This window comes from Chiloscyllium punctatum, chromosome 5 (assembly GCF_047496795.1).
Source record: "Chiloscyllium punctatum isolate Juve2018m chromosome 5, sChiPun1.3, whole genome shotgun sequence".
NCBI classification, from domain to species: domain Eukaryota; kingdom Metazoa; phylum Chordata; class Chondrichthyes; order Orectolobiformes; family Hemiscylliidae; genus Chiloscyllium; species Chiloscyllium punctatum.
The window spans coordinates 62,465,334-62,477,573 of NC_092743.1; the positions used below are offsets into that span (position 1 = coordinate 62,465,334).

At 37.7% G+C, this 12,240-nt stretch overlaps 1 protein-coding gene across 7 annotated transcripts in view; it reads left to right on the forward strand.

Moving 5' to 3' along the window:
• Positions 1–12,240, forward strand: part of efr3a (EFR3 homolog A (S. cerevisiae)) — a 171,993-nt gene that overhangs the window by 145,732 nt on the left and 14,021 nt on the right. For all 7 annotated transcript variants that reach the window (XM_072570428.1, XM_072570430.1, XM_072570431.1 and 4 more), the window contains one exon: positions 9,363–9,451. In XM_072570428.1, coding sequence (XP_072426529.1) covers positions 9,363–9,451 — 89 coding nt within the window. The remainder of the gene's footprint in view (positions 1–9,362; positions 9,452–12,240) is intronic.

The following is a 12,240-nucleotide window of genomic DNA, read 5'->3' on the forward strand; positions in this document are numbered from 1 at the left end:
ATAGAATTCTTTTTTTAAATTGAGTTTTGGTGTTAATAAAGTATTTAACAAGCAATAATGACCATCCAATGATATCTTGCTAATGCCGAGCAAGAATGCCACCATGCTTATTGTGAAACATATCAAAGATGGAGCGAGATCATTCTGATGTTGAGATGAGCTTTGCTGCACTTGGTGCCTCATTCTGCTACACATCCCACCAGAGCCCATGTTACTCAGACCTCTCTAAATGCACCCGAAGTGTGTACTTAATATCTCCTTGCCTCCATGCATAAATCTCCTCTTTGGTCCCTAATCAGCTCATTCCTCCTCTTGCCATCCTTTCACTATATGAAATTACACAATTTGAAATAGTCTTTTCTGTATGGAATAACACTGTTAAAAACCTGCTCATTAAAGATGATATCATTGGTGGTTTAATATTGTTTACTTAAAAGTGGTAGCCGACCAGTTTTGATAATTTTAAATGCTTCAAACTTTCATTTGGTCTGAAGTATTCTATATGGAAAAAGATACTTGTTTTGTCAAATTTGTTAATTATATTGCATGAATATAACCATAACCAGTATCTTTTCCGTATGCAATACTTCAAAAGTGCATACAAATGTGTCCTTTCTATTCATTGTTCCTTTCTATTTTTTACACTTATAATCGCTCTTCTCTGATTTATCTCTTGCATTTAGTCCACAACCAGCTTTTTCCTTCTCGAAAACCCAGACATAAGTGCAGGCGGAAATCAAGAGGTAAACATTGGTTTAGTTAGAGCTGCATCATGTAAAAAGACATGGATGCACCTGACCAATAAATATTCGCTCAGCTGATTACTGCCTTTACAGTAGTTAGTAGACTTTGACAAAAAAAATCCCCAAAAGCTGCTGATGTTCGTTCAGAAGCCAAAGATGCAGCTATGCAAATTGATTTTGCATATTTAATTTCACAAATTATGTGGCCTTATTGATTACTACTTTTGAAGTTCAAAGATGAAGATAGGATTGTAGAAAAAGGCTTTTAGCTGATCAATGTATTTTCATCAAACATATGATAACACATGACATCATGTATCAGTAAGTCCATATTCAATTAGGAGTGTTTCTGCACAATTGTACTAGTGTGGTAATTGTACCAGTGCCTCACTGCATTTTGCTGAATTTTCAAAGAGAAAATTTCCAGTCTCCAGAATAACTTGGTATATTGAGTTACTGTATGGCAATTAGTATCCTTTGTTCTTTAAGTTCCCTGTGATATATGAAACTGAGAAGCCCCACCTGAATAGAAGTAAACTCTTGTCTGCTCCAAGAGCAAAAGTAACCAACCCTGGGTAAAATGTCAGCATAGCAACTTCTGTGTTCTAGATTATTGTCCTAGTTTATCAATTACAATTGATTTAAAATGTGCCAATCTGTGAGATTGTAACAATAGCATGTTTTTACAATCTGTTTTATATTATTATTAGAGGTATTCTTGCAAATGACAGTTGCTCTGGATTATAATTAAGATATTTTCTAAAATTTTAACTTAAATCAATGCTAAATGTTAAAATGTAATCTAATCCTACTGTCCTTGATATGCATTAGCATCCCACCTAGGAGGGTTTATAGGAACATTTTGATTAAATTTCTGTGTCTACAGCATTAGAAAACTTGGGCTTGCAAAGGTGTTCTTTGTATTCCAGTCTCATGAATCACAGAATTTTTAGCATTGAAGGAAACCAGTCAACTCATTGTGCCCGCATTTCAATTGCTCTAATTCAATGTTCCTCCTCTTCTCCTGTATCCTTTTATGTTATCGTTCAAAAATAATCTAGCTCAGTTTTATGTAATGCCTGCCTTGCCTGCCACTTGTAATAGTGTGTTTCAAATTTTAACAACCTTTGAGTGAGAGCAGCACAATTTTTCAAAATATCCCCTTTTTTTTCTTACAGCAACGATCTCCAGTCTCTGTTCCTTTCTTTTACTTATTGCTGACCATTAGAAACCATTTTATTATTAATGCTGTGAATTTTTAAACGTCCTTCAGCACCAATAAGCTTTCCTGATTTTTATTAAAATGTCTAAATTATTTTTGAACTCTTAATAATATTAGGAAAGTAGTTGTTAATGTCATTCTTTTTTTGAAGTTATTATTCTACCTTTTCATGAGCTTTTCTAAATTACATGCAATGTTCAAACTTTGGCCTTACTAACCTTTCAGACAAAGTTATCATCACCCATATGTACTAAACCCAGACTCTCATTTATATTTTTGATGCTCTTTTCTACTTGCCTTCTTATTTTATTAAGGAGCTATGTTTTTATATTCTAAACTCACTCTTCTTTCACTCTGTTTAGTGTGTTGCAATTAAGATCTATTTCTTTATGCTCTTTTTTCCTAAAAAGTGTATAACTTTCTATTCTCTGCATTGAACTGCACTTGCCCACTGTTACTTTTGGTATTTGCAATCCTTAACATCATTTCTTGTGTGCAGATGTACAAATGATTCACAAAAATGGGAAACAAAGACTGAAGTAAAAACCTTTTGGGACATACCATAGCCTCGATATTACCAATCCACAAAATAACTGTTCCTTTTCCATTTTATATCTGTGTCTATAATATTTTAATACATATAAGTGTATCCATTAGCAATTGATTAAATATCTGAAAACTTCCATATCATATTTCTATTATATTTACTATCGTTTAACTTCATTTGTAAAATAATTCCAAATGTGAAAAGTAGACTTGCGTTTTCTCTTTCGATATTGTCAGTAGGCTATTTTAAAAGATTTATAGCAGTTTTTTGACTGTCAATGTTTAAATTATTTATGGAATATCTATTTTATCTTTATCTATTTTTCTTTTATATGTACCGTAATCCTCCTTTGTGCATATTTGCTAATAACGTGGAACCAGGAGAAGAAAACATTGGTTCAATTAGGACATGTTAATATTCATCAGTAGAAAGTGTATGAAAGAAATGTATTTACCATTTGACATACACAATAAGCTTCAAACAGGTGCAAGGTGAAGAACTATGTTTTATACGATATATTAGCAATGCAGAAACCTTGTGTTGTGCATAATGAGTGCATCATTTCAGATGGTCTACTTGAAAGACGACATTGGTACGACTTTGGTTTGACTAATTTAGAGCAATGCAAAATCGTGCACGATTGCCTATGTGTCACTCGTGCAGTTTAGCACCCAATTCTTTTGATTTTGTGTTTCCTTTAATCTAAGGCAATTAAATATTGATTTTCACTTGTAATTTGAGTGAACTGAACAACAAATCAATTCTTAAAAATGTGTTGCTGGAAAAGCGCAGCAGGTCAGGCAGCATCAAAGGAACAGGACAATCGACGTTTCGGGCATAAGCCCTTCTTCAGGAAGGGCTTATGCCCGAAACGTCGATTCTCTTGTTCCTTTGATGCTGCCTGACCTGCTGCGCTTTTCCAGCAACACATTTTTAAGCTCTGATCTGCAGTCCTCACTTTCTCCTAACAAATCAATTCACCTATTTTAAAGTCTACACTCAGTCCTACAAGGAGCATGTTGCATGATTGGTATTTTTATGTTTGCACTCTGGTTACCTGATATGTTCCACTTCAATCAATCCTAAGCATTTAACTATTGAGATGAATGATGCAAATCTGCTTCACTTTGGATAACAGGTTTTCATCACAATATAATGATTTCAGAAGATGCTGATAACCGTATGTAGGCTTTTGTTGATGCCCCAGGTTTGAATATGGGCTATATTACCTCTACCTGTGTGCAGTTATTTATAAGAGAACAAACAGGCTTGGAATGTGAGGTTTTTATAACTAAATAAATCTGAATTTTTGTCTTACAAAAGGATTGACTAAACGTTATCAAAAGACATTTATAGCATACCGCGCAGGATACTGCGTATATTTTCGTAATCCAAAAAAGTCAAAGAACTGCGGGTGCTGGAAATCAGAAACAGAAAAGAAATTGCTGGAAAAGCCTTAACAGGCCTGACAGCATCTTTGGAGAGAAAGCAGAGTTATCGTTTCACGTCCAGCTATCCTTTTTCAGAACGCAAGATTCTGAACAAGGATCACTAAACCCGAACCAGTTTTGTAACCCACCTGCACTTTGGTGATAAGTTTTTTTTTCATACCAAAATTGACGCAGCTCATTGAACAAAGAACATAAAGTACAGCACAGAACAGGCCCTCCAGCCCATGATGATGTGCCGAGGATTATTCCTAATCTAAAATAAAATGATCTAATCTGCGCAAACCTCAATTCACTGCTGTCCATGTGCATGTCCAGCAGTCGCTTAATTGTCCCTAATGACTCTGCTTCTACCACTACAGCTGGCAATGCATTCCATGCATTCACAACTCTCTGTATAAAGAACCTACCTCTGACGTCGCCTCTATACCTTCCTCCTAATATCTTAAAACTTTGATCCCTTGTGCCAGTCATTCCTGCCCTGGGGAAAAGTCTCTGGCTATTGACCCTATCCATGCCTCTCATAACTTTGTATAGCTTGATCAGGTCATCTCTCTTCCTTCTTCTCTCCAGCGAGAGCTTAGTCAACCTCTTTTCGTAAGACATACCCTCCAGTCCAGGCAGCATCCTGCTAAATCTTCTTTTCACCCTCTCCAAAGCCTCCGATTCTTTCCTATAATAGGGTGACCAGAACTGGACACAATATTCCAAATGTGGTCTCACCAGGGACTTGTAGAGTTGCAGCAAAACCTCACGGCTCTTAAACTCAATCCCCCTGTTATTGAAAGCCAAAACACCATATGCTTTCTTAGCAACCCTATCCACTTGGATGGCAACTTTGAGGGATCTGTGTGCTTGACCACCAAGATCCCTCTGTTCCTCCACACTGCCAAGAATCCTGTCTTTAATCCTATAATCAGCATTCAAGTTCGTATCACTTCGCATTTATCCATGTTGACTTCCATCTGCCATTTCTCAGCCCAGCTGTGTATCCTATCATGCTGCAGCCTGCATTAGCCCTCAATACTGTCAAAGGCATCTCCAACCTTTGTGTCATCGACAAATTTACTAACTCCCCCCTCAACCTCCTTATCCAACTCATTTGTAAAAACTACAAAGAGTAGAGGCCCAAGAACAGAGCCCTGTGGGACACCGCTCACCACTGACCTCCAGGCAGAATACTTTCCATCTACAACCACTCTCTGCCTTCTGTCAGCCAACCAATTCTGAATCCAGACAGCTTCCTGTATCCCATACCTTCTGACTTTATGAATGAGCCTACCACGGGGAGCATTGTCAAATACCTTGCTGAAATCCATGTTCACCGCATCCACTGCTTGACCTTCGTCGACCTATCTCATCACCTCAAAGAGCTCACTAAGGTTTGCCATGCTGACTGCCTTTAATCACACTATGCTTTTCCAAATAGTCATAAATCCTATCCCTCAGAATTCTTTCCAAAACCTTGCTGACCACAGACTTAAGACTGACTGGTCTGTAATTGCCAGGGATTTCCCTTTTCCCCTTCTGGAAAAGAGGAACAACATTTGCCTCCCTCCAATCCTCCGGTACGACTCCCGTGGAGAGTAATGAAGCAAAGATCTTTACCAGTGGCTTAACAACCTCCTTTCTCGTTTCCCAGAGCAACCTAGGATAAATCTGTTCTGGCCCTGGGGACTTATTAATCTTAATGTTTGCCAGAATTTCCAGCACATCAACTTTATCAATCTTGATGTGTTCAAGCTTGTTTCCCACTCCTCAAAGTTCTCATTCACAACAAAGTCCCATTCCTTAGTGAAAACCAAAGCAAAAAACTCATTTAGTGCTTCCCCTATATGTGCAGATTCCATGCACAACTTCACTATACTACCCCTGACCAGCCCTACCTTCTCCCCGATAATTCTCTTATTCCTTCCTGCCAAGCCTTTTTCGTGCCTCCTCCTGACTCTCCTCAGTCCATTTCTGAGCTCCTTTCTAGTAGGCCTATAAACCTTTAAAGCTGTGTTAGATCTTTGCTTCCCTCACCTTACGTAAGCTGCCTTCTTCCTTTTGACGTGAAGCTCGTCTGTTCTTGTCATCCAAGGCTCCTTAACCTTATCCCTTCTTGCCTGTTTCAGAGGAACACGTTTGTGCATCACTCACAACAACTGCTCCTTAAACCGTCTCCACATGTCTGTTGTGCCCTTTCTGTGGAACAATTGTTCCCAAACTATACTTCCCAACTTCTGTCTGATAGCATCATAATTTCCTTTTCCCTAATTAAATATCTTCCCTTGGTAACTGCTCCTTTCCCTCTCCAAGGCTATGGTAAATGTGAGGCTGTTGTGGTCAGTATCACCAAAATGTTCTCCCATCGCAAGATCTGACACCTGTACTGGCTCATTGTGAGCACCAAATCCAACGTGGCCTCTCCCGTTGTCGGTCTGTTGACATACTTAGTAAGGAAACCCTCCTGAACACACCTAACAAAAATGGCACCATCCAAACCATCTGTACTAAGGAGGCTCTAGTCAATATTGGGAAAGTTGAAGTCACCCATAACAATAACCTTGCTACATCTGCATTTTTCCAAAATCTGCCAGCCCATGAGTTCTTCAATGAGTTCAATGTCCCAAGATCTGTGAGACAGGTTGTACTATGAGGTACTATCACAGAATGAGTATCTTTCTCTTCCAAATCTGTTTTGATCCCCTTTGTGAAATTTAATATCAAAGCATAATTTCATAATTGTAAATGTACATTTTACTGTACACTTCCTTAATCATATCTAAAGTATTAAAATGTGATTTTTGAGAAGATTTGTAGCTCAGGTTGATGTTCAGGTTGTAAGTTTGCTCGCTGAATTGGAAGGTTTGTTTTCTGATGTTTTGTCACCATGCTCAGTAACATGATCAGTGAGCCTCCAGTGAAGTGCTGGTGTTATATCCTGTTTTCTATTTGTGTGTCTCGGTCTCTTAAGCTGAGTGATATTTCCAGCTCTTTTTTTTCAGAGGTTGGTAAATGGGGTCCAAATCGATGTGTTTACTGATAAAGCTCAGGTTTGACTGTCAGGCCTCTAGGAATACAGCGTATTCAGGAAGAATAGATACCCAATAAACGCAGTCTGCCAATTCCTAAACAACAAACCCAAACAAGCAGACACAACGCACCCAGAAACTCTAGCCTCATTACCATATGTCAAAGACACCTCTGAAATGACTACCAGACTACTCTGACCCCTTGGCAACATAGTAGCCCACAAACCTACCAACACATTTAAACAGCGGCTAAAGGGCCCCATACAAACAACCAGCAAAATGAATGTCATTTACAAAATACCATGCAAGGACGGTAACAAACACAATGTTGGACAGACAGGCAGAAAACTCACCACCAGAATACACAAACATCAACGAGCAACCAAAAGACACGACCCACTATCGCTAGTATCTTTACATACAGACGAAGAAGGACACTACTTCGACCAGGACCACATCTGTCCTAGGACAGGCTAAACCGAGACCTGCACGGGAATTCCTAGAGGCCTGGCATTAAAATCAGGACTCCATCAATAAACACATCGATTTGGACCCCCATTTACCAACTTTTGAGAAAAAGAACTAGAAATGATATCACCCACTTTAAGAGACTAAGATACCTATCGAGAAAGTGGGGCATAATACTAGCGCTTCATCGGAGGCTCTCTGATGATCTTACCTAGCATGGTGACAAAACGTCTGAAAACAAACCTTCCAGCTCAGCAAGCAAGCTTACAACCTGAAAGTAATAAAGTTTTAAATAGTAGATTACACCACAAATCTAATACTTGACATCATTTCACACTTGGTATGTAAAACCGGGAGAAATTGCTCGGGTTTTTGTCATTTAAATGTGCTTACTATTGGGTAAAAATAACAGACGATTCCATAACTTAAATGATTTGTCTTGCCAGCTTAATAAGGTTTCTGGGAGAACACTAACAGGATTGAGGACAGTTAATCTAGTCCAGATGGCATGTAGCTTGTTGCAATGCAATCATGTTTTGATTCAAAATGGTATGTTTCATTGCTGTGCAATTCGTAAAGTGGGAGTATTAGGAAAATGCCATCAGCATCAATTTTCATATGAGATCCAGTCCATGTATTATCTGTTTCCAGGTGACATGGGCATAAGGTAAAACTGTACATAATTGGAGCCAGAATATTCAAAATCCAGGATATGAAGATCCACTTGGTTGATTACTGTGATGAAGGGGTTACTTTGTGAGGAAAGGTCTAAGCCTGTGACCACTGGAGTTAAGAAGAATGAGATATGATCTTATTGAAACATATAGGATCCTGACAGGACTTGATTGGTTAATGCTGAGATGATATTGATGTACAGTCTATAACTAGGGAGCACAGGTCAAAAATGAGGAGCCTCCAGTTTAATGTGGATCTGAGAATATTTTTAAGGGTTAGGTCTGACAAGCTATCTTCCCTTGAGTTGGTGTTGGTGTTCTTTCCTGACATCACTGCAAGCAAATTTTAAACAGTTTTCCTTCACTGTTAATGTCTAGCTGTTGACACTTGTAGGCTAAATTTTAAGTCCGCTATCCAATTGGTTTTCAGTATTTGGAAACAGCTGCTCACAATCTTTGTCTTGATGATCTTTCTTGTCCAGCTTTTTTTTTCAGTTTTGTTAACTATTTTGTGTGATCATTTAATATATAAATTACGAGATATTTCACTTATTTGAAAGTGCTCTTCATGGGATTATTTCCAATTTTTGCAATTTGTGTATTGTAGATGGGGTGGTAGTTGGAAGAAAAGGTGACCGGCAAAAACTAAAGACTAGTTGGTATTTACTTATAAACTGAAAGTGCAAATATTTAAAGTTTAATTTGATTATGTGGTTTTGAAATGTGTTGATTTTGTCTGGTCTAAACATGCCCAGTTTGTAGTACTATGTGCAGTTTTCTTTTAAATTTGGTGTTCATAGCTTTTTACAAGTGTTTTATTTTGTACATCCTCATTCTCCCTTCCTCCAAACCTTGAATGCTACTTTGCTTGAAGTAATTAATGCTGTACTGTCTTGTATGTTCTTGAGTATTTGATATGCTTCACAGGAGCATCCAGTAGAGACTTTTTATAGTGCTTCAATTATTGAAGGTTTTTTATTACTTTTTAAGCCTAAAGGGAATGACCATGGAAAAAAGATGGAGCTGATTCAAAAGCATTTTATAGTTTATGACACCATAATTACCTGCATTTTAACTGTAATGATCATAAATTTCAGCAAATTTTCTTTTGCAGAAGTAAATTTTGATCTTGAAGGTTCATCTTTCCAGTATGTCTTCACATTTTGGTCAATGTCTTCAACTACTTGATTTCACTTTATTTGTAACAGCACCTTTTATTTCCTCTGCTTCTTGTTACTTTTAGATGAAGACAGAATATCCAGAAGAAAAAGCATTGTTGATACTGTATCAATTCAAGTCGACCTTCTTGGTGACAATGTGCAACAGGATAAGGTAACAAAACCTTGTTGCACCATTTATAATTCCAGTATTCCAATAGTGTCAATACTATGACTCTAAGAGGTCAAGACAGAGGTACTGAGTGAATTGCTTCAAGCCAATAAAGTAATCAACGTGTAAGACCTTTTAAAAAATTTGGGTTAAGAGAAGCAGCCTGAATAGGTGTAGTCAACTCCACAGAGCCAAGATTTTTATTTTAGCTTAAAGTTATTGCTGGGTCTTAAAGATAGATTTGGAAGCTGTTTTTCCTCTCTCTATTACAGCAAAACACTGGGGTTTTCTTCCTGTTGTTACAATTGCATGTCAGGCAATCTATTTTCCTGACTTGGCTTTTGCCATGGATGTGGTTATGGGGTATTACTGTATTGGAATGGTTAACAAGTAGTTTATTATTTCCTTCAGTATTTCGATAGAGTTATAGTTAAGCCAATTGTTTTCTTTTATTGTTATTTTGACTGTATTTTAACTATAGTGTAATTAACTGTTCCAATATAGTAATACACCATAAACACACCCCTTGACAAAAAGGCAATTTCAGACACGTACTCTCACATACAGTTCTCCCATACAGGTGGAAAAGGACATCAAGAGAAAATTCAGAGAGAGTAGCAGCCAGGTGACATTTGCTGAAGCTTCCAACTTCTACTTAAAGCTGAACCTAACAACCCTGAAATCCTGATCCCTGATCTAAGAGTTGGCCACACCAATTCAGGCTTTTTTATTTAAATGCAGTTTAAAACAAAACTCTTTATTCAATTGTCTTAACTAGCCAGCTCCCACCATTGCCATACAACCTCTTTTCAAAACAAAACCAGGACAGATTAACTGCTTAAAGTCACAGCATCAATACAAGAACATAACTCCTGGCACTTGCTTTTAAAATAGAAAAAGTTAGGGTATAGGCTATCTCTTGATCTGTTTTTGAGGGGGTTTGGTCTGATACACAGTAAGTCAGTGGCCTTATATCAATTTTACTACACTGAGAAAAATTGGTGTAAAATACATTAATGAATATATAATTACGAGCAATAACAGCTCAGAATTATATCTAAGCCAGATCCTCAATTTAAATGGCTTATTTGATTACACTACATTTCTGTTTATTCATGATAATCTTTCTCCCCTTTCTTATCAAGAATCTATCCATCGCTGTTTTAAAAATATGGGAATACTTTGCTTGCATTCCACAGGCGTTCTATCTCTCACTAGCCACTTCTTTTAATGCCCTAGGATAAAATCTATCAGGTCCCAGGCACATGGTAGTCTGCAGCTCTAACAATTTGCACAGTACCACTTCGCTGATGATTGTAATTTTCTTGCATTTTGCCCTTCCATCTACTTCCTGATTTGCAGCTATTTCTGAAATGTTACTTCTGTCCTCTATAGTGAAGACAGTTGCAAAATACCTGTTCAATTCATCTCATTATTTTTCATAATTTATTCACCAGACTCTCACTGTATGGTATCAACACCAATTTCGATAGCAAATTTTAAATATCTATAAAAATTTTTGCTGACTGTTCTAGCCAGCTTTCTCGTGTATGTGCAGGTCAGGTGAATTGGCCATGCTAAATTGCCCATAGTGCTAGGTGCAATAGTGATAAATGATAATGTGCAATGGGTCTGGGTGGGTTACTCTTCGGAGGGTCGGGTTTGGACTGGTTGGGCCGAAGGGCCTGTTGCCACACTGTAGGGAATCTAATCTAATCATTATTAATCTTTTCATCATGCTTCACCATTCTGACCTGACATCCACCTTTTCATACTTATGTTTTTAATCTTCAAGTTTGAGATAACCTTTAACTTTTTTAGTTGGTCACATAGAGTGGGTCTGTCCCTTGGAATTTGTCTTTCGCATTGGAATGAAGCTTTTTCATGTTTTCGGACATTATCCCTTAAATGTCTGTCACTGTCTATTGACCTACACCTTTACTTCATTTGTCACAATTAAACTAGCTCTGTAACTAGCTCAAAACTACCTTTATTTAAGTCCACAATGTTAGCCTTGGAACATCTGGATTGCCCTACGTGTGACTCTAGACGACAGCAATGTAGTTAATTCTTAATCTCCCTCTGGGCAATTAGCGATGAGCAATAAAAGCTGGCCTAGCCTGTAATGTCCTCATCTTGTTACTTAATTTAAAGTAAACTCCTTGTCTAAAATGCAAAGTAAAATTCAATCATATTATGATCGCTACCTTGAGATATATAGGATCATTAATTAATCGCAACTCATTCATGAAACTGGATATCGTATAATTTGATTTCCAGTTACAGAACATGCTGGAAACTATCCTGACAACATACTTTGAACTCCTCTTTGCCCATGTGACTTTTCTAGTCTGTGATAAATGACTCAAATAAAATCAGAAATTGCTGGAGAGACACAACAGGTTGAGCAGCATCTATGGAGAGAAAGTAAAGTTAACATTCCGGTGTCCCTCCTTCCCTGTCACCATAGATGCTGCACTGCTGAGTTTCTCCAGCAACTTCTTTTGCCTTTTGCTTTGCTTGTTTCAGATCTCCAACACTCATGGCTCTTTGTTTTATTTTTGTGATAAGTGGTAAATTGGGAAATGTTACTTAAAGGCATGATGCTGGATGAACAATGGCAAACCTTTTAAGAGTGAATGGATGAAATGCAAAAATAAAATGGGAAAGTTTTCCCAATCATGGCTAACGAGAAGTGAAAAGATAATTTTATATCCAAGGAAAAGGCATGCCAATTGGCAAACACAGATGCAGACCTGAGGAATGGGAGCAGATTAGGATTCAGCAAAGGA